Genomic DNA, 27,092 nt, shown 5'->3' with positions numbered 1-27,092 from the left:
TCAGAAGTTTCGGTACCTATGCGTCCAGTGAGTGTGTAATGGTGCTATTGGAAATGTTTGTATTCTTGTTTTTATAGTGAGTAAGATTACAACACAATGTAGACTGCTATTTGCTCATTTTCGACATTTTCCCCTATCATATAAAAATAAGAACATAGATACTAATGAGACAACACTCAATCTAAGCCACAATGTGGAAAAATAAAACAATTATAGAGCAATGTATTACGTTGTCTTTTAATTTGTTTTGACGTTTAGTCAATACAATACAATTTTACGCGACTGTTTCACAAGTTATTGGTTAAGCTAGATATACACCAAGGTAGATGCACTATTTTCTACATACGAACATGCCTGTACCAAGTCATGATTATGCAATTGGTATCCATTCGTTTGATGTGATGGAGATTTTGATTTTGCCATTTGATAAGAAATTTCCGTTTTAAATATTTTCCTTGGAGTTAATTAGTTTTGTTATTTTCCTTTTTTATCTGTTATGCAATGACTTTATTTATCAACTTACATTTGGTTTTATATCAGAATTCAGTGAACATTATAATACAAAGAGTTTTGTATTATAGCTAAATCTTAAGTATGACTTTTTTCTGTTATACAAATATAATACATATAGATGTCTGAAATTATTCGACTGACTGGTATATATCAGATAAGATAAGCTACTATGATATATTTTAATATGTTAACATAATATAGTACAAATTACACAATATCTGTATAACCATTTTTTACAGGAAATACATACAGTTTTGCTATCACGTACACACAATAGCTAAATATGTGTTTGTATCATATTTGATTCAAGTAAAGGCATATTGAATTGCCTGCATCAATGAATTAGATATTTATAAACCTGCTTGGTGCTTAAAAATTCAAATGTACATCATGTACATATAAAAAGACATATAACTCTATCAAATTATACAAATAACAATCATATCTAGTTAATATATAACCAAATGTTTAACTTTTTTACAATCTGTATCAATTTTTTCTGCCTAGACTGTCAATGTCTGGTTGAAAGTATATGAAAGATTTGTTTTTCTAATAATTACATTAGATGTATGTTTCATTATAATACGTTATTCTGATTGGCTAATTGCACATCACATGTTATTCCGTAAGCAATTGCATCAGACAATACCATTTATCATTCGTGATGACACGAGGTTCCACAATAAAGTGCACAAGTGAATTAAACAAAACTTGATACAAGTCGTGTGTTCATGATCCTAGCTAAAAAATGTAATTATAAGTATTGAATGCTTCTTTTTGTAACTTTATAGGGTTGTAAAAGCGTTGACCGTGTGTACATTTTTAGAATGAAGCGCTTCCGCGCTTCATACAAAATGTACTTCGGTCAACGCTTTTACACCCCAATAAATTTACAAAAAGAAGCATTCAATTCTTAAATATAATATTTATCTTAATTAAATGGTAAATTCAAATTCTTTTGCATAATTGAATATTATATGTGAGAAAAAAAGATATATGAAAACTATAGAATTAAATATCATGACAGACTATAGTATTGTAATTGACTGGATTCGAATTGCACCCCCCCCCCAAAAAAAAAAAAAAAATAAAAAAAAAAAAAAAAAAAATACCCGCACAATTTGGTTTTAACAATTAATAAAATTCTATCATTACTTTTTTTCTCAAAAATATCGCAAACAGAGGATAATTTCAACTAGATTGGACTTTTATTTTATTGTCTATTATTATTTGTTTCTTTCTTTCTAGAATCCAGATATTTCAAAAGTATGTATTAGCAAACTATTATTTCCCCCATTTCAAAGTATTGATTTGCCATTCTGGGTGTTATTTTCCAATACATTTTTGTTCAAATCATTACAAATCAACAAAACAAAACAAATTAAAGCTCAAAGACAAATATTTGAAGGCCAAGGATGAATAAAAAACCAAAACAGTTGAAAAGCTGCATGATTAAAAATGACATTAAAATGTGAAATTCATATTATGTAAACTTTTCTAGAGAGAGTTGTAACCTTAATTTCTTTATAAATTCAAAATTAATAAATGGAAAAGTTATAGGTTAGTTATAAAGCATATCAGTTTCGAAATTCTGACTACTGTGTTTTCCCATCTCCAAAAGGGACTGATACCACACACGGAGAGGTATTAATGGTATCGCTCGAGTGCTGTAAAAATAAACTTACTTTGACCAGACATGTTTTCATTTGGTTTCTATTATAGAATAGATACATATATGAGGTATAGTTTCCAATAAAATAACTGTTCAAAAGGGCACTTAGGAAGTGTAGTTAAGCAAATAAAGGTCACCGTATGTCATTTAACAACTAGCCAAACTCATGCCGCATAGTCAACTAATGGCATCATAGAATATGCGATTCAATTCCAAGGAAAACAAAAACAAACAGATGAAAACAATGGTCCTGATAAAATAAAAACAATTATATCAGACAACAACTAAAGAAAACCGCATACTTGGAGTGTGCTTAGACCTGTATTTGTTAAGTTTTCTGCTAAAACTGTATTTTTTTTTACCCGTCATTTTATTTTTTGTTAATATTAAAGTATTTCAATAAATTCCATTCTTTAATTCTTTTTCAAAGGGAATTAAAACATATTGCACAATACACATTACTTGAAAAGCAAAATAGACAAACCTACTTTATACGTTTATCTTTGAATTTCATGAAAAAGATTTTTAGATTACTGGTCTAATATAACTTTGGGACTGTAAGTCTTCATCTTTTATATAAGCTTTTGATTTTACATACTTTGGCCACGAACATCACTGAAGAGACATGCTTTGTCGAAATGCGCATCAGGTGCAGAAAAAATGGTACCGTTAATGTTCTAAACCACATATATGTTGACCTCTATCATTAATGGCATATATATTTTGAGTTGGTAGAACAAAGGCTGTCTTTTGGCACCAGAAACGGCATTGCCTTCAGAAAAAGAAGCGAAAGATACCACAGGAACATTTCAACATCTAAATCGCTATATACTGACAACATCATGGATAAATCAGACAAACAACAAGACCCAAATTAGATATTGAAAAGTGGCGACTGAGCAGGACGAACCACACAACAATCCCATACTTTGAAACGTCTGTGTGTTTGTAAGATGTTTTTGTTATTGACCTTGTCATTGGCTTCGCCTTTTTTAACTGATTGGTATAGATTGTTCTTGTGTTGTGCTGTTAAACCACCATCATATGTTAATGGAGGATTCGCTTCTCACAAACATTTTAAACCCCGCAACATTCTTTCTGTGCATATTCGACATCAGGAGCATGTAGTGCAGTTGTTGTCGGAAGTTCACGTCTGTCATTTTTTTTTCATATTTTACGAATACTGTAATGTTATAAATTATAAATTAGGCCGTTGTTTTTTTCTCGAGTGAATTGTTTTCATTTTGGGGACTTCTAATGTCGACTGTACAGCATGGGGTTTTCTCAATGTTGAAGGCCGCATGGTTGCTTATACTTGCTTACATCGACTTTATGTAACTTCTTTGATTTGCAGTCATACCACATCTCCTTTTTTTTTTTAAATAGTGTAAAACTTTATTTTACTGAGAAAAAAACAAATCCGGGTTACAAACAAAAAATGAGGGAAACGCATCAAATATAAGAGGAGAACTGCGACACAACAGAAAAAAACCCATTAAAAAGTAACACACACAGACACGAACTGTACTATACCAATGGCCATTTTCCTGACTTGGTACAGGACATTTAAATACAAAAAGTAGTGGGTTGAACCTGGTTTTGTGGCATGCCAACCTCTCGCTTTTAAGGCAAAGTTAGACATAACATTAAAATGACATTACATGACAGGACTACAATACAAATAAATGGAAGAACATATAGGACAGAGAAACACAATAATAATAGCTAACAAAAGGTGCCAGCTTTAAAATCAATACGCCAAACGTGCGTTTCGTCCAAACAAGACCAACCAGCGACACCCAGATGATAAAAAGTGTAGTGTACATGGTTCTTTCTTTTATGTTCCTCGGATTTAGTTTGTAATCCGGATTTGTTTTCTCTTAATCGATTTATGACTTTTGAACATCGGTATTCTACTGTTGCCTATATTATTTCCTAGTCATACTGCTAGATAACTTTAAAACAAAAAGGAATTCGTGGAAAATGTATTAGAGCTATCTCTGGACCAGTTTTATCCGTAGCATTAAAACGTGTTTACACACTATCATGGCTGTTGCGACTTGTGATTGTAGGCACAATAATGAATCATTTTTGAACAAGAAAGAATTGTTAATATTCTGGAATGTAAATGTTTTTAATTTTCAAGATGTTGAATACCACTGTAATCCATTTTATTCTGTATACTTTCAACAGTTTAAAAACAACAGAACTGACAGCTGCAACAGACTACCACGATATACCAGGTGTGCAGTGGTATCGTCAGCTACAGACGAATGGTCTTTAACACTAGGAACTTGTCTTGTTTTCTAACAATTGGTTTTACAAAGCCTGGTGTGATTTTGTCTGTTTAAGCGGTATTCTAATGTAATTTTCTTCTAAACTGATTTTATTGGCAATGATCGAGATTGATATGATTGTTCAAAGCGCAAGAACAATCGTGAATTTTTGTCTTAAATTGTTCTGTAATGTTTGTTGTTTGGTTTTGTTTTACCAGTTAGATTGTCAATATTTTCTTGTTTTGCATGAGAATAAGTGTTGTCAGATATGAAATAAAATATAAAACACACACATTGATTTGATTGTCATTATTTTTATTGTCACGTTCTATTTAATTATGAAAAAAACAGTCATGGAGGAGGTATGATAAAGCATATTTTGGTCATTAAATCAGCAAAAGGTTTTAAATCTATTGATCTATATAATTCAGACATGCACAAGCAAATCGTGACACATTTACATAATGTTGTTGAATATTCAGTAATCTAAATACCATGTTAAAAATATTGACAATACTTTAAGTTTATATTACTGCCTCTCATCATTATGGTTGTAGTATTGATGAAACATAAACTACTTAAATACTATGATTTTTGTCTATCATAAATAATAGTGATGTCTTTGTTTTTTTCTATATATAACTCCACAATATCAAAATGACCATATTCTACAGCAATAGACCATGGTGACGTTTCCTTATCAGTATATATGGAAGAATCACAATTCTGTTCTAGCAATATTCGTACAATATCAGTATGACCTCATCTCGAAGCAATATATACAGGGGATTCTTTTACATCATTACAAATATTAGGATTACATTTGTTTTCTATCAATAATTGAACAATATCAGTATAACCCAACATAGATGCTATAAACAAAGGTGATTCGTTTCTTTTACTACAGATGTTAGGGTCACAGTTATGTTTAATCAATAGTTTCACAATATCAGTATAATTATTCTTAGATGATTTAATTGAACGGGAATATTGGTTCTTTAACAAAGATTTCACAGCATGTTTATGACCTCCTCTCCATGCAATAAGTTATAGATAATGAATATTTTAAGGTTTTTCTTGTCGTAGAACACACCGAGGGGTGTCAGGATTGATCAAATGAAAGACCGACCGTAGGGAGGTCTTTCTTTGAGCAATCCTGACACCCCGAGGTGTGTTCTACGACAAGAAAAACCTTAAAATATACATTATCTGACTTATATACCGTCAAAAAAATATTATTTTTTATAAAGATTTGCAAAATTTAGTATCCTATTTTACCGACAACACTAAAGTGGGATATTCCTTTCTAATGCGTTCAGGTTTTAATACACCCTACGGCTCGTTTAGAATGTGAAATAAAACTCACTAATAAATCTAGATATAAACCTTTTAAAAAATATTATCCATACACAATAAAAATATTACTGTAACTGCATGAAGTAAGACACTTATGTATTGTTACCATCCGAAAACGGTGTATGACAAATACAAGACACATTGTAAGTAATTTATTGTACCACTTAGTTTATGGAAAAGGGGAATGGGTATGGTTTTTTTTCTATTTGTTATGTCATTTCTATCTCGGAAAAGTGGTTATTTTTTTTAACAATTTTAATTGAATCGAATGAAACATTCAGAAAGATTGTCTTTTGAATAGCAATACATTTCATTAACAGATAATCAGGATATAATTATATACCCTCCGCACCCGACCCTTTTCTGAGTTACGTTAATGTTATTCAATAGAATATAAGATTATCTAAAGTTTATAGTTGATCATTTGATATAGTAAAAGGTATACATAAATTTTAAAAAGTTAAGAACTGACACAAAGACGAACATAAATACATGTAGGCCTCAGTATAATTTCCTATTCAGCGTTTATCGTCCTGAACACGCATGAAATATTTGCCACTGGACGTTAAGCAATCAACCAAAAATCAACCAACATATTCAGTGTGACTCAATAAGATTTTCAAAATCTAACACACGGATATGTTAAATCTGGCTTTTTCTTTATGAAATTCTATATTAAAATTCATCTCACATATATAATAATGTTTCTTTATTGTAGCGATAAATTATCAAAACTTCACGCGTTATTTGTTTCTAGAATTAAAATGCGGGCACTATGAAGGTTTCTTTTACATCTATAATCGATTGAACTTTAAAATATAAATTTCCAAATCGGCAACATAAAACTTTCAGACGAATAAAATTTTGAAGCAAATTATAGATTGGATTTTCATCGAGGAAAATAATGACCTCACACAGGTCATTATTTTATGCCTTTGAGCATATTTCATTGAAACATGGTATCGTCCGGGTTGATTCTGAAAAGGAATGACCTGTCGTTCTGAAAGAAAATAACTCCATATAGGTATATAAATACAGGTGATTCATTTCTATCATTACAAATATTAGGATCACAATTGCTTTCTAACAATAATTGTACAATATCAGTATGACCCAACATAGAAGCTATAAACAATGGTGATTCATTTACATCATTACAAATATTAGGATCACATTTATTTTCTAATAATAATTGTACAATATCAGTACGACCCCACATAGAAGCTACAAACAAAGATGATTCGTTTCTTTTACTACGGACGTTAGGGTCACAGTTTTGTTTAAGCAATAGTTTCACAATATCAGTATATCTATTCTCAGATAATAGTACTTTAACTTCAAGTTTAATTTTAGTAAACGAAGGGGATTTAGTATGATGGAAGGGAGAAACACACTTTTCAGTTAACACTGATTTTACATCATGTGTATGACTCCCTTTACAGGCAATAACTAAAGGTGATTCCTTTTTATCATTACAAATATTAGGGTCACATTTATTTACTAACAATAATCCTACAATATCAGTGCGACCCATTACAGAAGCAACGAACACAGGTGTTTCGTTTCTATCATTGCAGATATTACAATCAGATTTATATTCTAACAGTATTCTTACAATATTTGTATAACCCCTCATAGAAGCAATGAACAAAGGTGTTTCGTTTCTATCATTGCAGATATTAGAATCAGATTTATATTCTAACAGTATTCTTACAATATTTGTATAACCCCTCATAGAAGCAATAAACAAAGGTGATTCCTTTCTTTTATTGTATATATTAGGATTGCCTTTATGTTGTAACAATAATTCTACCACATTAGTATGACAATTGTTGACTGCTTTGAATAGCGGTGATTCAGCTCTACTATTGCAGATATTGATATTACATTTATTTTCTATTAATAATTTTACCATATAAGTATGACCTCTAGAAGAAGCAATACAAACAAGTGATTCATTGTTATTGTCAGAAATGTTAGGATCACAGTTATTTTCTAACAATAATTTTACAATATCAGTACGATTACGCATACATGCTTTAATTAAGGGTGATTCTTTTTTCTTATTACAAATATGAGGATCCCAGTTATCTTCTAACAATAATTGTACAATACTAGTGTGACCACGCAAAGATGCAATAAACAAAGGTGACTCCTGTTTCTCATTACATATGTTAGGGTCACAATTATGTTCTAATAATAACTTTACAATACTGGTGCGACACCACAAAGAAGCAACATATAGAGGTGATTCCTTTTTCTCATTGCAGATATTAAGGTCACATTTATGTTCTACCAATAACTTAACAATACAAGTCCGACCCAACAACGAAGCTTTAAACAGAGGCGATTCGTGTTTTTCATTGACGATGTTAGGATCATGATTGTTTTCTAACAACAATTTTACAATCGCAGTATGACCAAAACTAGATGCAATAAATACAAGTGTTTCTTTTTTAAGATTACAAATGTTAGGATCACATTCATAATCTAAAAATACTTTTACCATATCAGTATGACCCTTCTTAGAAGCGATTAATAAAACCGATTTTTTGCTGTCATGACAGATATCAGGATCACAGTTACGGTAGTGATCTAACAATAGTTTCACAGTATCAGTACAACCAAACTGAGAAGCTATAAATAAAGGTGATTCACTAAGATTATTACATAGATTAGGATCACATTTATATTTCAACAATAATTTCACAATATCGGTTTGTCCGTGTCTTGCAGCAATGAACAAAGGCGATTGTGCATTACTATCACATATTGCAGGATCACATCTATATTCCAACATCAGTTTGACAATATTAGTATAACCAAACTTTGAGGCAATAAACAAAGGTGATTCATGTTGTAAATTGCATATAGTAGAATCACATTTGTGTTCTAACAGTAATTTCACAATTTCGATACGACCCCGCATCGAAGCAATAAACAAAGGTGTTTCCTTTCTATCAGTAAGACCAAGGTTAGGATTGTTTTTGTTTTGTAACAATAATTTTACTATATCTGTATGACCATTACACGAAGCCAGATACAAAGGCGATTCTTTTTTGGCATTAAAGATGTTAGGATTACATTTTATTTCCAACAATAATTTCACACTATCAGTATGTCCCTCACTAGAAGTTATAAACAAAAGAGATTCTTTGCATTCGTGTAAAATATTTGGTTCACAATTGTGTTCTAAAAATAATTTTACAATATTTGTATGCCCCTTTCGAACAGCTACACATAAAGGTGAGTTTGTGCAATTGTTGTAGGTATTTTGATCACAGTTATTTTTTAACAATAACTTAACAAGATCTGTATGACCTCTCTCTGAAGCTTTAAATAAAAATGATTCGTCTTCACTGTTGCGCATATTTATATCACATTTGTATTTTATGAAAAGTTTTACGATATCGGTATAATTGTTTTCCACTGCTTGAAACAAAGGCGATTTTCCTTGCGTATTTTGGATTGTAGGATCTGCGTTATAATCTAGCAGTAACTTGACCATATCAGTACCTTTATTTATCGCGATATGAAGAGGTGTTCTCTTAATGTCTTTATCACCAATGTTAGAATCAGTTGTGTGATTTAATACTAGTAAAGTCAACTCAAGATCCCCTCTACTGACTGTTTGATATAAAGGTGTTATATTCCACTTATCACAAAGATTACAATCGGCGTTGTGGTCCACCAATAATTTAACGATTGTGTTGCTACAATTCATTATGAAGGCTAAATGCAAAGGGGTTTCAACCGCTTTAGGAGTATTATGATAACGTCTTTTAGCATTAACATCAGCTTGGTAAGTTAACAGCACTTTTACAAGATGACTATTGTCGTTATCGACAGCTGAATGCAATGGCGTGTCTTCGAACTTTTCCATCGTACATTGAATATTAGGATCAGCTTGATGATCTAATAATAATTTAGCAATTTCAATATTGTCATACTTACAAGCTAAATACAAAGGTGTAACCTTCCCGTCGCTTCGATTTACATCAACATGCTCGGTTAGAAGAATTGGAACCATATCCCAATAACAAAGACGGATCACCAAAAAAAAACAGGTAAGACACTTCATCCCTTAAAAGTCCACAGAAAGCTTTTTTTATATCGACATCGCTTTCAAAATTTTTAAACAACTTTTTGCGGAAAGTTATACACTTAAAGTGCTGATTAAGAAAAATATTCTTAATGAAACCATTTCGAATATCCTTCAAAATTCGTTCGAAATAAAGATTTTCCTTTTCATAAGGAACTTTAATAACATTTCTGTCTATTGATAGTTTTTCATTTTCGTTTTGAATTGATTCCAAAAGAAATCGGTCACGTATCGCATCGGTATGGGCTACCTCAAGGACGAGGTCAATGAAGTATTCCCCACAAAATGAAAGAAAAATATCATATATTTTGTCATGAAGAATGCAGTAGGTGTCGTCAGTTTTCTTCACATAAGACAAATTAAGCTTTTGTAATTCAGACTTGACAACCTGAATTGAAAATGGTCCTTGCATGTGAAAGGAATCTGATATGTCTTCAAGAGTCTGTTTGATACCTGATTTCTTTGATAACAAGTTTTCATTTATATTATTGTTATAGACAATGAATAGGATCAAAGTAGCAAAAGTTGTTTGATCAGTTGCATTCATCAAACATTCCAGATCTTGTTTTATGATGGTAACCGGATTTGAAAAGAAATTATGAATATTGCTTAATTTTTGTTTTGAATACAGACGACATAAAAGTGGGAAAAAATTATATCTGCGTAAAACTCCAAACTTTTGGAGAGACATTAGCTCGCTTTCAGTTAAGTACATACTTGCTATTTCATTTCTTTCCTTAGGTAAAAGATCATACTCTGACACTAAATCACACGAATTATTTATCAAGAATTGAAGGCTTTTAAGGGAACGATCCTTATAAATATGTTTTCTGCATGACAACAATATTTTCACCTTGTGATCTTTGATTAACTGATCTATATCATTTGATAATCTTGTCCAACTGTTGACCAGACCAATATCTATGGTAGATTTGCCAAAAACATCATCAATAACAAACACTTGTTTATATTCTGGTTCACAGTATTGGATAATGTCTTCTGGACTGTGGACAGGAACAATATAATAGCCTTCCTGATTATTAAGCCGAAGTGCAACATGATGAATTGCAGTGGACTTCCCACAACCTGATGAACCTATCGCCACTATGACATCACTAGTCATGAGAAGTTCTTCTATACGACTTATAGATCTTGTTCGCACAACTTTAGTTTCTTCCTCTCTCCACTCGCACAACAAATCTTCGTGCATTTCTACAATTATAATTTAAAAGAAGCATTATGATTTTTCTACTCTGTACACTACACTTCCACACAATCTTATAAAAAAAAAGTTTTTGTATTTGATAAAATGGTCTTTCGAAAAATCTCATTGTAATTTTATTTGCTGTAACTCGTTTAAGGCCTTTTTCTGTAACGAAAAAGGAAAGTATGCTAGATACACTTACTGGAAATGTGAGGATATGATTGAAGCTTTAAACTTTCTGCTTGATAACATTTATGTACGTTTCGGCGATAAAGTGTATCGTCAGGTAGTAGGTATTCCTATGGGCACTAACTGTGCCCCTTTAATAGCAGATTTATTTCTATATTGCTATGAATCTCAGTTTATGACCAAACTCAGTAAAGACCCATCATTGTTACATTTGGTTGATACATTCAAAAATACCTACCGTTATCTGGATGATATTTTTTCGTTGAATAATCCAGAGTTCTCTAAATATACTTCAGAAATTTACCCAAACGAACTTACTTTAACTAAATCTAACATAAACAGCAGCAGTTGTCCTTTTCTAGATTTAGACATTTCAATTTCAAACGGGAAACTTCACACTAAAATTTACGACAAAAGAGACGATTTTTCATTTCCTATTGTTAATTTTCCTTTTTTAGACGGCGATGTGCCTTTGGCTCCATCATACGGTGTTTATATATCGCAACTCGTTCGGTTTGCCCGTGTGTGTTCTGATGTCATAGATTTTAACGAACGTAATCAATGCATCACTGGTAAATTGTTGTGTCAGGGATTTCGATACCATAAATTACTTAAAACTTTTACTAAATTCTTTCATAGATACAAAGATTTGATTAGTAAATTTGGCTATACCTGTAGAAAGCTTATTAAAAATGGTATTTCTCATCCTAAATTTTATGGTAATATTGTACTTAAAGCGAGGAAATCACTATGTGATCCTTGTAAACTCATCGAACCTTTAAACAAACTTATAAGTAAGGGTTATCGTACCAATATTGTAATTAGATCTCTGAATATAGTTCACATTGGCACTAATATTGATTTTGTCATTAGCAAATTAAAACATAACTAAATTTCATTATCTTTTGAGGCGAGATGTATAGGGGACACAGCCACGTTAACTTTTATTTCTATAGAAGTCGCTCTTCATTATACTACTACCTGTCGATACATTTATTTTTGGCATTGCACAAGTCATGTCTTCTTTGACTATTAATGACGTTAAAATACTAAATCCCTGTGATGTGTTTTAGTCGATTTTAGTCTCTGATGCATGATTTTTTACTATTAATTGGTTTTGGCTTTTAACTAGCTGTCAGTAACTGCGAGTACTCTCAAATCGTATTTTCTTGTTAATTCGACCTGTTGATACTGTTTATAATGCTTTTTTGTCATTTTTTATTTATATGGATCTTGGCTGTATACCAGCTTTGATTATTTGTAATATCTTCAATTTTTCACTTATTCTTACAACATTTGTATAAACTTCAAGATTACAAAAAACCGTTTTTTTTCAAAAGTGAACATTGATTGGTTAAATATTTCTCAGTGTGTTTGAATTTGTTTGATAGCCTGTTTGTCTCTAATATTTAATTAACTATGCATTTGTATTCAGATATCGCAGATCAAATTTATTCGTTCTTTGTGTAATCATACGTTTTTTGATTGAGTTAAGTCTGCTAATTGATATTTTATCGTATGTTTTTATATGTTGTGATGTTATGCTATTGTTTCAGAAAAAGGGAGAAGGTTTGGGCCCATTAAAACGTTTAATCCCGCTGCAAATGTTTGCACCTGTCCTAAGTCAGGAATCTGATGTACAGTAGTTGTCGTTTGTTTATGTAATATATACGTGTTTCTCGTTTCTCGTTTTGTTTATATAGATTAGACCGTTGGTTTTCCCGTTTGAATGGTTTTACACTAGTAATTTTGGGGCCCTTTATAGCTTGTTGTTCGGTGTGAGCCAAGGCTCCGTGTTGAAGGCCGTACTTTAACCTATAATGGTTTAATTTTTAAATTGTTATTTGGATGGAGAGTTGTCTCATTGGCACTCACACCACATCTTCCTATATCTATTAAACAATAAAAAACTTTGTTAATACCATAATAAAACAAATGATGCTTACGAAAACACAATACTGATTACAGAGACTTGAAAACATTACGAGCGGAACTTCATAAACAAAAATATTCTTCATATTCAATCTTCGGCAAAAAGATAAAGTAATATGACAGTATTATTGACTCGGAATGTAACTTGTCGAAGGCTCAATATATCGTCTGGGTTTATTTCCGACAATGGTTTAGTGTTTAATTTTGGTTCCCTTTTATCAAATATACTACAAAATACAATCTATTTTCACAAAACCTTACTTGGATAAATCTCATTCCAAGATATATAGTGCTACTTGCGCTACATATACCAAATCTGCAGCAGGCATATATTAAACAGAGGTTTTCGAAGGATTATTTAAACTCCAAGAACTTCTGACTTTTACTCCCTTTTGGAGGCTTTTTTGCGTGTGAAATGTCATAATAATCATTTGCATGAAGAAAATGAAAAATAAAAATGCTCGAAAATCTTTATTGCAGTAAATTGTGTTACTTTCTAATTTGCATTTTCATTGAAACAAAACTCACTATAGATACCAAGCTTATGGTTCGTATACCATATGCGTGTTTCGTCTTCTTAAAACTCATTATTGTCACCCAAATCCCAACAGATGAAAAGCAAAACAAATAAATGAAAGATAACGAGCATCATTAACCAAAACTTTAGTAAATTTATACCTTATATACAGTTGCAGAACCTTACTTTTTTTAATATTATATTTTACATATTTTACAAAAAATGAACATATCAACAATATTTCATGTCAGCGTAACAATGTGCTGTTGATACCCCCTTGAACAAATCTTTCAAAATATATTAAATTGTAGTAAAACAGTTATCATGGATAATTTGTTTTTACTTTGTAAAGCTTTTGGAACCAGAGTTGTAGCTTTCTCTATATTTTGTATCCCAACCAGTAATTCCTTATCAATGGTGTTCATGATCTTTTGTTTCTCGTTATCACACATCTGCTTAAATTTATGCCCACCAAGTCTAAGAATAGCTTGTAAAACAACACTTAAGATAAATTAAGCATACATTATATCGTGAATTTCAAAGCAAAACGTTTTTTCTGAGTAAGATGCCTAAAAAGAACTAATAAAGATCCAAGGTAAATGTAAAATGGGAAAGTCGATAAAACATGAAAAAATCAAACGCTGAACTTTATCAACAAAAGAAACGAATGGAAAACAACTATTTCTTGAGTTGGTCCAGGCATTTGTAGAAGAAAAGAGTAGGTTTAGCATTGTTTAGTAAGAAGAGATTTTTCAGTATATAGAAAACAGAAAATTAAACATAAATTGATCCACATTGCTGCGTAAATTGTAATCAGCCTCAGTTCATATGAATATTGTTTTGGGCAAGAGGTTACAATTAGATCATTAGAAAAACATAAACACGTTCGATATTACCCCAATTTAATTTTTGGACAACCAAACGCTTTACGAAACATCAGTTGTGCGCAATTCAAATCAATTGGACAACCAAATCAATTACGAAGTGAAAACAAGTTTTATTTTCATCTACCGAGTTTTTGTTGTTACCTGGCATATGTCGCTCCAATATGTTTCAAAATCTTTATTCGTCAACGTCCAAGCATCATAATGTGCGAACATGTTTCTGTAATATTTTAACCTGGACAAATCTGCCCCATCACTGACATCTGACTGCAATGGTAAAATGTCTACTATCTGTATTTTTGTGAGGTTTCGAATCAAGCATATCATCAATGTCAAGTCAAAAGTAGTTGAAGATACAGAACCTGTTTAAAGTAAACACATGCCATAAAAAAGAACCGTCATTGTAGGCCAGCTTAATTTATTGAAAACAAGCAATTCGCTTTTTCATAATTAAGACTGCATATCTTAAAAAGCTGTGTAATGAAATGTGTCATTATGCTGTGAAGCCATTAGTACATTTTGTAAATAGTTGTATATTTTCTTTGTTGCAGTATTTCTAGTATGTTATAGTAATTAAAGGAAAGTAGAAAAAAATGTTTTAACGAGACTATTTACTCTTTATTAATATTATTACAATTGATCTATTTGAAGATTTGTGTGATAATGATGTTTGCATCTATATTTAATATTGATTTCTCACCACCTATCAGTGTCTCCAAACGAATTTACAAGTGAACTGAGTGTATAATATTGGACGAATAGAACAATTTCATTGGTTTGTGCTATAGATAAGTACTCTAAGTGTAAATCTGTTTAAACATTTCTAATTATGAGAAAAATATTTAACGTGCTTAAAAAATATTTACACCATATTTTTCATAATCATAATCACCCCGTATAACCCCGATACAAATGAATCCGGACGTTGACGCGTTCGAAGCGATAATCAGGACAACATTTGGGATGACAACAATTTCGAATGCCTCTCTAGAACCTATACGAGTATATATAAATAAGTCAATGTGCATGATAGTTTATTTATTCAATTATACAGTTATTGTAAGTTTTAGATATTGCATAGAACGTTTGATAAAACTGCTCGATGCAAAATGCACAGACATGGTGCAATTTCATACGTTTTATGAGATAAACAATGCTGAATATCTTTTTGTACATACACATTTGCGTATTAATACCTTAGGCAATAATAAATAACTATACGTTGCATTACTGCGTGTCTTCAAATGTTCCGAAGAACTTAGAATAAACGCAATATCATACTAAATAAGTTTTCTCTTACTGTATTGTTCGTTCCAACAAATGTGTCGCGTCAAAAATCACTTTCTTGTCAAGGTATTCATGATGGTGTCGGCGACTTTATTTCTATATTTTATTGTAAATTTTTATCTGTTAACTTAGTCAAATTAGTTGAACTTAAAATATCAGTCACACAAAGCCAAAGCTTCAATGTTCAACCAACGTACATCAGATAGGAATGTTGTTATTGAAAATTAGGACTTTCAACGTTATTCCAGATGAAATGAACAGTTAATAAATATATTCCAGAGAAAGTATTGTTTAGTCAATAAAACTTTAATGACTTACTTTTCACAATTCAAGGCTCTTCCAAATACCGATGTTTGTCTACATTCGCCTAGACGAAAGAAGACATAGGATCTCGTTGAACTTAGTTTGCCGAATGACTTACATGGCATTCCAATTGCTTTATTTTAGTTTATTTTTGTTTTTACATCTAAAGCTTTGTAGGTGTGGTGTGATGGCCAGTGAGACAACTTTCCACCTAAGTTTAATTGAAGTGGGTGTATTAATTAAACAATTATGATAGTCCCGGGGGCAATGTACAACATTTTACAATGAGGAAAACCTAAACCATATAGTCTGCTAAAAAAGGCCCCGATATAAAAAAAAAAACAAAACATGTGAAATAATTAAAACGTGGAAACTAACATATATATTGATAACTTAAAAATTATGTATTAAAGAAGAAAAAAAATATGACAGATCTATATAACCAATGTACTACAGGCTCCTGACGTTGGACCGACACACCAAAACAATTAGGCGGGATTAAACAAGTGAGCCCCCAACCCTCTCCTTTACACAGGACACTCGCGTAACAGCACAACATGATAAAAAAAAACCCTGAACAGTTGCAATTAGCTCAACTCAGAATGTCGGTACAAGGATGTAAAAGTACGCAGTCACGTCCAGTCCGACTGGGAATATTATATCCAATGTCTCGTGTAGAGAGAACACCACGCTAATACACTGTGCGAACCCTTGCAAAAACTTTATGAGAGGTCCATAAATGGCCTTTTGAAAGGCAACATTTATGTCCTTATTCAGTTTACCTCATTTAATCCAGTGGCAGTCCTAACTTCTCTGGCGTAATTCCGGAGGGCCCCCTTCCAGGACCTACATGTAATATGTGTTTCAACTTTGTGATTATCCTGAACACGCATGACATATTTGCAAGTGAACGTTAAGCAACCAACAATCAGCCATTACGTACGCGTGTCATTAACAAATAATGGGGTGCAGAAATTGGTCAGTACCAACTGTGAAACGTTTCGTTTTTTATTGAAAATTTTTAAGACATGAAAGAAGAAACAAAGCAAATGACTAAGGTTAGGTTGATGATTGATGCTTTGCTCAACCGCATAATTTACCGATGACGCCAAGGGTAACTGGGGAATATAAATATGGTCCCTTCTTTCTTCTCCAAAAAAAAGTCAACATTTGAATGAAATGCATTTGGGTGGGTAGACATTAAGGTGCTAATAGTAATCAGAATTACGAATCTTTTAGTTGTTGCCATCACAGTAAAAAGACTGTAATGCTCGAGGAAGTTAAGCACAAACTTTATACCTTAAAAATTAAACAAACAAAAAACATAATTGAAGAAAGCAAACAAGTTGAATATAAAAGATTATCTCTTATTCTTTACATCTTCACATTAAAGAAACTGTATTACTATTGATGGCTATAAAAGAGGGACGAAAGATACCAAAGGGACAGTCAAACTCATAAATCTAAAACAAACTGACAACGCCATGGCTAAAAGTGAAAAAAACAAACAAACAACAGCACACACAATACAACATAGAAAACTAAAGAATAAACAACACGAACCCCACCAAAAAACTAGGGGTGATCTCAGGTGCTCCGGAAGGGTAAGCGGATCCTGCTCGACATGCGGCACCCGTCGTGTTGCTTATGTGATAACAAATCCTGTAAATGGTCTAATTCGGTAGGTCACATTCATGAAAGGGAAGGGGATTGTAGTTACGATGTAAGGAACATATCCGATATCATTTGTGAAACTGTTATTCCATAACGGTCAACAAACTCGTGATGGCGTCCGTAAAATTTACGAAGGGATGATTTCAATTTCACCATTTGGAACTCTTGGTTTAATAGCTTCCTTGTGAGCAGCAAACCTCTATCAAGAAAATCGTGATAGGAAATGCAAGCACGGGAATATCGTATCAACTGGGAGATATATACCCCGTATGCAGGTGCTGCTGGAATGTTGCTACTTAGAAATGGAAAGTTCACAATTGGACAGCTGAAATCATCTCTTTTGTCGTAAAGTTTTGTTTTCAACCGACCCTCATTGTCAATTTCTAGATATAAGTTACGTGGTCATTGTATACACATATTCTGTAACTCTATTGTAATCTATGAGCCACTAGGACTCGCGTCTGAGATCGTTTAGTTCACGCATCATTGTAAATATAACGGAATTTGATGGGACTGTCGTACAAAGTGAGAGGTTTAGCGCTATAAACCAGGTTTAATCCACAATTTTTTACATTTGAAAATGCCTGTACCAAGTCAGGAATATGACAGTTGTTGTCCATTCGGTTTTTAAGTGTTTTGTCATTTGATTTTGCCATGTGATTAGGGACTTGCAGATTTGATTTTCCTCTGGGTTCAGTATTTTTGTGATTTGACTTATTGCTACCAATTTACACTTTCGTATACATAAGGATTTTTTTACATGCGCAAATTACCTCTAAGAGTGTTCCAACAATACAACGGTTTTTATGGGTTGCTGTCTGCATGAAATGTTGATAAATTATTTTTTTCTAACATGCATATTGGTTATAATCATACCAAAGTATAGTTTTATACATGCAAAATTCATTGACAAACGCAATATTGTGTCAACGAAGCGTACAGTGCAAAAAGGATTAATGACAACGAAGCGTACACAACACGAAAATAAAGACACTTTAAAACGTGTATTTTTCTTTTTCTACACACAACATAAAGATACGATCTTGATAAGTTTGTTAATTTTAAATATGAAATTTTCAAAAGTGTATGTTTAAAAAGCTATGAGGTACGAAAAACATTAATTTTTGAATATTTAAAAATACCAAGCACGTTTTATCATTGATATCGTCGTGCGATTTTTCATATTTGTATATAAAGATGTCACATATTTGAAAAACCTTTTAGTAACTAATGAGTATTATGGCAAAGAATATATTGGAGCAAAATATCCGAAGAATAGATATTGGATTTTCTTTAAAAGTATTATTTTTTTATTGTCGGAACTCAGTGTTACATAGTGTGTTCGATTCTAACGCGTCAACGTCCGGTTTCATCTGTATCGGGGTTATACAGGGTGATAATACGCAGATTAAAAAAGAAATTCTCGATTTACTTATGAGTGTTTTGCCGCTTCTTATATTTACTACCATAGCACATCTGCTAGTTTTGGTTAACATGTCTGTTTAACGAATCATGGTAACGCGTGAGCAGTTTCATTTCTCTGATTAAAATGAAATAGTCTGCCACATGTCAAAAACATTGTACAGAAGGGATGTGATTCTGATAATTCTGGTGGTGATTTATTTGCATTTGTTACTTACTTTAATCTTTTAATTTCTATTTGTTACATTTAGTATGCATCAAGTTATATATTTAATGAAACTGTTTCTTGCTGTTTAACGAAGGAAATCAATAAGGTCGAAGTACAATTTGTAAATTATCCACCCTAAAAACCCAATCGAAATGAAAGAATGAAAAAAGTATAACAGACTATTATATAATCACGACATACTGTGGATTCATTTATTTTCATGGGTATCAATTTTCGTTGATTGAGGAAAACCAGCATTTCCTCGGATATTTGATTTCTTGGTTTTGTCAATTTCTGTATACAAAGCCTATAGCAAATGTGTAATTCGTTGAACATTTTAATTGGTAGTTCACCTGTTCCCACGAAACCCACGGAAATTGGTATCCAACGATAATAATGAATCCACAGTATGCATATTTTGCCACCTCCGTCGTCATAGTTATACTTTTCCATAAATTCCAAAATATGAAAATTATTACATGTTTTTAAATTTTTGTGTTGCAAGAAAATAAATGGCTGTGTCTCATTGTGTACGTTGAGAATACAAATTTAGTGTTAATTAATGACCATAACTGGACACGTCCGTGTATGTCTGTACAAAGTCAGAGGAATATAACAGTTGCTATCCATTCGTTTGAAGTGTTTGAGCTTTAAATTTTATTTTTTACGGACTTTCAGATTTAATGTTTTTAAAAGAGTTGGGTATTTTTTTTTAACGTTTAACTTGATGAGATAATAAAAAAACCCACCTATCTATAGATTGAATGATCTATATTATAAGCGAGCAAGTAAAACTCAGTCAAATGAAATAAATCAAGTAATACCTTGAGCAGAATAACAATAATGTACTAGTACTTCATAGACCTTTCAAATTTCTAGATATGAATCATATTAAGCATCTATGGTACAAACTGGATTCAACTAATGTCAATCCTCGTCTCAGACTTTTAGTCATTCCTGAGCAATGTTGCAACAGGAATGGCGAGCCATTTCAAGCAACAATATTAATTGTTAAAACAATACACATATTCTAAAATTATATAAAATTGGAAATTACCTGTTGTTGGAAACAATAAATTCCACTGAACCTGATTAATGATTCTCCTTTTTTTTAATGGTTGCAACACTCGAAACTTGTCATGCTTTAAAGCTGGCTCTAGTCCATTAGTTGGATGAAATTCTTTGTCAAATTTAACTCTCGCAGCAGAAGGAGCAATTTTATACAGCAAACTGATGATCCGCAAAAAAATTATCTCTTCTTTGGTTTCATCCATTGTTTTGTCAAGTATAATCCAGATGATCGTAATATTTCTCTGTTTCTAAGTAAGAATATGATAAAATAATTACATTAGATGTATGTTTCATTATGATACTTTATTCTGATTGGCTAACTGCACATCACGTGTTATTCCGTAAGCAATTGCATTGCTCAATAAAACTTTTCATTCATGATAACACGTGGTCCCACAATAAAGTGCACAGGTGAATTAAATAAAACAATTATACAATTCGTGTTTTCATGATGATGATTGCTAAAAAAATGTAATTATAAGTATTGAATTCTTCTTTTTGTAACTTCATAGGGTTGTAAAAGCGTTGTCCGCGCTTCATACAAAATGTACTTCGGTCAACGCTTTTACACCCCAATGAAGTTACCAAAAGGAGCTTTCAATTCTTAAATAAATGTCGTTACTATAATTTCTTTTGGAATAATGAAATGATCTGACAAAACAAGCAAGGGACATACCTTCCTGATTTGATAAACTTTCTATTAGTTGATTTTGTGGTGTTACTTTATAGATGATAACATCATTATCGTATCACGGCTTACTTAATTTACTAGATCAATAGACAAAAGTATAATTATTCGAGGCACTTTGATTAATATTTATTAATTACGATAGGATACAGTATACATTCTCCAATTGTGAAAATCTTTCAAAAGAGAGACAGAATAAAACAAAGAGACATTCAAACTCATAAGTCAAAATAAACTGACAAATACATCGAAAAAGTAAAAGCTCGCAAGACAAGCAACGGTACACAAAACACAACACAGAAAATTAAAGACTGAGCAACATTCTGTTTGTGTCTGTCTAAAATCAGGAGTCTGTTGTGCAGTGGTTTTCCTGATTTCATGACTGTCGTTTTTATTTTTCGTAAACGGTTTTGTAATACATTGGGCTGTTAGATTCCTCGTTTAAATTTTCAACATAATTTATTTCAGGACCAACTGTGACAATCTGTTTTATAGCTGACTATAGATTATTGGTTAAATTCGATGTTCAAAGGCGTAGGCTGGTTCATATTGCTTGAATTCATTTTAATTTTAATTAGATAATTTGCTGATTGGCAATCATAATTCATCTACTTATGATATATAACTGAATTAAAATAACTAAAAGGAAAACAGGATTTGAATTAAAATGTTAAAAAAAGTAGACAATTTTAATGCATCATGAATTCAATAGCGGGAAGTTTTTGTAAGCAGTCTTTTGACTACAGCATCTACATGAATATGACTTATTTCGATTTGTATATGCTAAGTTATCAAAAAGATTCAAACCTTTGACACCATCCTTATTGTTAAGAAATCCTGAAATTTAAAAAAACAGTTGTATACCTACCAGAAACACATTGATGTCTCTATTGTACCAACGATAAACCGAAATTCGTCTTATTTTTGACGTCATTTTAATATCAAGTAGAGGCCGTATTACACCTGAGTGCAGTCCAATATAAATAACATAAATATAGCAAAACCAGACTTAGAGAGGAACATTACAGTTTCGAGTTACAAAAAAAGAAAAGTGATAGATCCATTGAAACAAAATGCAGTTTTTATTCGAGGACATGACGCATATATATATTCTCATTTTTGGTTCACTATGCAAACAAAAAGCTTGATCATTGATTATTACATTTTTAAATACACAAAACATAAGGTGACATGTTTCTAATAATAAACGATAATTCTAAACGACAATTTCACGGAATAAATTAAAAACGAAATGCAATAATGTTAAAACAGATATATACGTGACACTGATTTTAACAAAGAAGTTAAATGTCTACAAATGCAGACAAAAATGTATATTCATCCGTCATCTTTTTTCAAATATATTATTCTGACATTCTTGTCGTAGTTTAAGTGTAAATTTAAAGGCTTTATGCCACTATAAAATATAGCCATTCATTTCATTATGTGATAGATTGCTAATGACACACTTTGATATCATGCTTCTGATGGTTTTTTTTTTCATTTTTCGTCAGAGAACTATGGGTCTTTCTATGACTGATAAAATTGCTTTGTTTAATTCTTGTTTATCAAATTTAATGTTTTCACTCGGAAAAAAGTCTTAAGTAGCATATACCATGAACAGTTGATATTTTTCTGGACCTTTCGAATACGATTTAAAAAAAATGCATGACTACCTATCAAATCTTATTATTAATATTTTTGCATTTTAGCATTGGCTCACTCCGAACAGTAAGCTATAAATGCCCCCCCCCCCCAAAAAAAAAAAAACCAACAAAATAGTGTAAAACAATTCACATGGGAAAGCCAACGGTCTAATGTATATAAGAAACGATAAACGCATTTGAACCACATCAATAAACGACAACTAATGAACATCAGGTTCCTGACTAAGGAAAGGTACAAATGCAGCGGGTTTAAAAGTTTAATAGGTACAAACTTTCACCCTAACTTTAAACAAAAGTGTAACATCACAACATAGAAAGACACACTATAAAATAACAGTTGATCTCTATCTATATACTATTTAAGATAATAACCAAAAACTGCCAAATTTCTTAACATTACCAATTCAGGGGCAGCATACCAACAACGGATTATTTGATTTGTCTGAAAGAAGATGGATCCTACCTTGATTAACATGTTAACCCTTCCGATTTGCTCTAAATGCTTTTAAACTCTGAGAATTACGGGGCATGTAAACGTTTAAAATATGCCGCACAGTCCTATATTTTGACCTTTGAAAAAAATAGTAATTCATATGAACTTTCATTTCCAGGATATGATTTTTTTCCAAACTTCATAGTAAAAGTGTTACAGGTTTAGAAATAAAAGGAGTACCTATGGGAAATTGCATTGTCAATATTTACAGCCTACATACAATCTAAAATGTATTCAAATAAAATACAATGGATCGATTATAGGTGTTAAAGGGTAAAAACGCTTACCCTGTCGATTGACCCGGTATCGCTATATTTGGTAGCACCCCATTCCTTACGTTTTTGTTTGTTACTTAAATTTGTATCGTTTAAATCTATTTATAACACTTGTAAAACTACTTTTGCCATAATTAATTGATTGTATTATCTCAATTCAATTCAATTCAAATATTTATTGTCATATAAACTCTGAACAATAAGTTTGTGACAAATAATATAAACATACACAAAATACATTTCACAAACAAAACCATGAAAACAAAAAAAGCAAAAAAGCAAAACAATCTATCTATATGATATGTAAATATATTTTATAAATAAATCAAGAGTCCCCTGTCCTCAGTTCTAATGCCTGTTTAAAATAGGACCCTAAGCTTTCTACTTCTTTTGAGGTTGATGGACAAAGAAGATATTTATTTTTTTCATTTTCTTGCCAGGACATAAAATCTGGCATATGTTTAATTACATTTCCTATAACGTTATCTCTTAGTTTAGCAATTGTTTTGCAGTATAAAATAAAATGGGCTTCATCCTCCATTGTATTACATGATGTGCATAGTCTTTTTTCTCTAGGTATTTTTAAATGTCTTCCTTTTTCTATCATTAAATTATGATCGCTAATTCTCATTTTTGTTATGTTACTTCTCTTTTCAAAAGATTTACAGTTTAAGTAGTTTTCCATATCAAAATTTTGCTTTAAACTTTTATATAAATACGTATACAATTTACTCTTTTGATCTATTTTTTGAAATATTTGTTCAAATATACTTGTGTAGAAATTTAAGAATTGATGTTTTAAGGTTTTTTTTAAACAACTTTGAGTAGTTTTTTCTTTTGTTTCCCTCAAGAATGGATTCGTCCATCTTTACCTCTTTCAAAATATTTTTAACATAATGTAAACCAGGTATAGCAACCTGCATTATCTAAACTTTAAGAAAGTAAAAAGGATTCGTATAATAATGGATTAATTTCAGAATTTCTTGATAAGTAAAGTATACTTTGAGTTTTTATATGCATCTCTAGTGGGTATCTCCCTAGCTCTGTTCTCATAGCTATGTTTGATGAAGATTTTCTTGTTCCGAGGATATATTTACAGAAAGACAAATGTAATTTTTCTAAACTTGATTTATCAGTAAAATTAAGGGGGTCTATATTTGCTTTGGAAATATTTGCCCGTTTTTCTGCTCTTAATTCTGAAACATAAGTCTCCATATAATTTATTTCTGAATTGTAAGTGGCTATTGGTTTAACTATAGAATAAAAAAGACTGCAAGCTATTTTAACTGGTATATTATTTAAGGAACAAGTAGTCTTTAGGCTTCTTATCAAAACTATCTGTAAATGAGTTAAATATTTTCTCTCTGTATTGTGCTTTTTTTTAAATTTTACCAATTTTTTTTTAAAATTTTTAACAATTCAAAATATTTCTGTTTAAGTTGATTATTTGGACATTTTTTAAGTTTATTTCCAACCCTGTTTATTTCTTTTTTTTTGTCTCATATACACAATTGTCTGACCATACCTGTCTATATTTTTTTCTCTTAGTTTTAATTCTTTTTGTAATTTTACAAGTAATATCAGAGATATTTTCAAAAATGTTAGTTAAATTTTCAGTTGCACCATCAACCCCTTTTTGATTTTCCTGATACTCATTTAATTCAAACTTCATTTTATCATTTTTTATATGCTCTGATGTAAGAGCTTTAAGTAGCAAATTATGTGAATTATCAGTCCATTTATATCTTTTCAAATATTTCCATTTTTTTTCTATATGACTTTTAAGGTCAAAAATTTGTATTATATTACAATTTAATGTTAACTGAATCTGTACATGATCTGACAAGTAAGTAAAATCATCAGTTTTAAAGTATTTCACTGAGGACAGGAGACTTTCACTTATTAGTGCATAATCTACAGCACTGAATCCATTTATTGACATATAAGTATAGTAGCCTAGGCTGTCCCCTATAAATCTGCCATTTAATATACGTAACCTTGAGGCAATACATAGTTCTAATAAGGATTTACCTTGTACATTTGTTACATTATCTTGATTGATACTAGAAATTTCTGTGTCAACTTCATAATAATTTATGAACAAAAGAGAAATCTGCCAGTTTGACGGGTAAATACCTGTATTCAAAATTAGGTTAAACAATTTAACAATACTTTTGATAGATATATTTTTACTAAATTTTACTATTTCATTTATAATGGTATCTGGCCCAGTCGCTTTTTCTTTTTTAAGCTTACTAATGACATTTTTTTATTTCAGAGTATTTTATTGGAGCATCTGTTTCTCTATTAGATATTATGTTCTTTTCAATATTAACAAGTTGTTTTTCTATTTCCTCTTTCCATTTTATATTTACAAATGTGGGTTTTCCTTGGTCCTGAATATGCTTCGTAATTATTTCTTCATCTTTTAAAATTTCCGGCACTTCATTACCAATATTTTGTTTTGTTTTTCATTCCTTTAAGTATTCACCAATAATCTTAAGGCTTCTTATCAAACTATCTGTTAATGAGTTAAATATTTTCTCTCTGTATTGTGCTTTTTTTTTTTTAAATTTTACCATTTTTTTAAAACTTTTTAACAATTCAAAATATTTCTGTTTAAGTTGATTATTTGGACATTTTTTAAGTTTATTCCAACCCTGTTTATTTCTTTTTTTGTCTCATATACACAATTGTCTGACCATACCTGTCTATATTTTTTTCTCTTAGTTTTAATTCTTTTTGTAATTTTACAAGTAATATCAGAGATATTTTCAAAAATGTTAGTTAAATTTTCAGTTGCACCATCAACCCCTTTTTGATTTTCCTGATACTCATTTAATTCAAACTTCATTATATCATTTTTTATATGCTCTGATGTAAGAGCTTTAAGTAGAAAATTATGTGAATTTTCAGTCCATTTATATCTTTTCAAATATTTCCATTTTTTTTCTATATAACTTTTAAGGTCAAAAATTTGTGTTATATTACAATTTAATGTTAACTAAATCTGTACATGACAAGTAAGTAAAATCATCAGTTTTAAAGTATTTCACTGAGGACAGGAGACTTTCACTTATTAATGCATAATCTACAGCACTGTATCCATTTATTGACATATAAATATAGTAGCTAAGGCTGTCCCCTATAAATCTGCCATTTAATATACGTAACCTTGAGGCAAAACATAGTTCTAATAAGGATTTACCTTGTACATTTTTTACATTATCTTGATTGTTTCTAGAAATTTTAGTGTCAACTTCATAATAATTTGGTATAAGATTTTCAGCATCAAAATTATTTATTTGACAAGAATCTCCTGTAATAAAATCAGGACATTTACCAGTCCTTGCATTCAT

The 27,092-nt window shown here is 31.1% G+C and overlaps 1 protein-coding gene across 1 annotated transcript; it reads right to left on the bottom strand.

Moving 5' to 3' along the window:
• Positions 1–1,242: 1,242 nt before the first annotated feature.
• On the bottom strand, positions 1,243–27,092 carry LOC134694065 (serine/threonine-protein phosphatase 6 regulatory ankyrin repeat subunit B-like). The gene is made up of 5 exons (XM_063555061.1): positions 26,942–27,092; positions 24,735–24,929; positions 10,637–11,131; positions 6,854–9,732; positions 1,243–1,254 (listed from the first exon to the last, which is right to left on the bottom strand). Exons 1-5 carry the CDS (start codon positions 27,090–27,092, stop codon positions 1,243–1,245), a joined length of 3,732 nt encoding a protein of 1,243 aa, XP_063411131.1.

The sequence above is a fragment of the Mytilus trossulus genome, chromosome 13 (genome assembly GCF_036588685.1).
Source record: "Mytilus trossulus isolate FHL-02 chromosome 13, PNRI_Mtr1.1.1.hap1, whole genome shotgun sequence".
Taxonomy (NCBI): Eukaryota; Metazoa; Mollusca; class Bivalvia; order Mytilida; family Mytilidae; genus Mytilus; species Mytilus trossulus.
The sequence above is the reverse complement of the archived record's forward strand: the minus strand, read 5'-3'. Positions and strand labels throughout refer to the sequence as shown.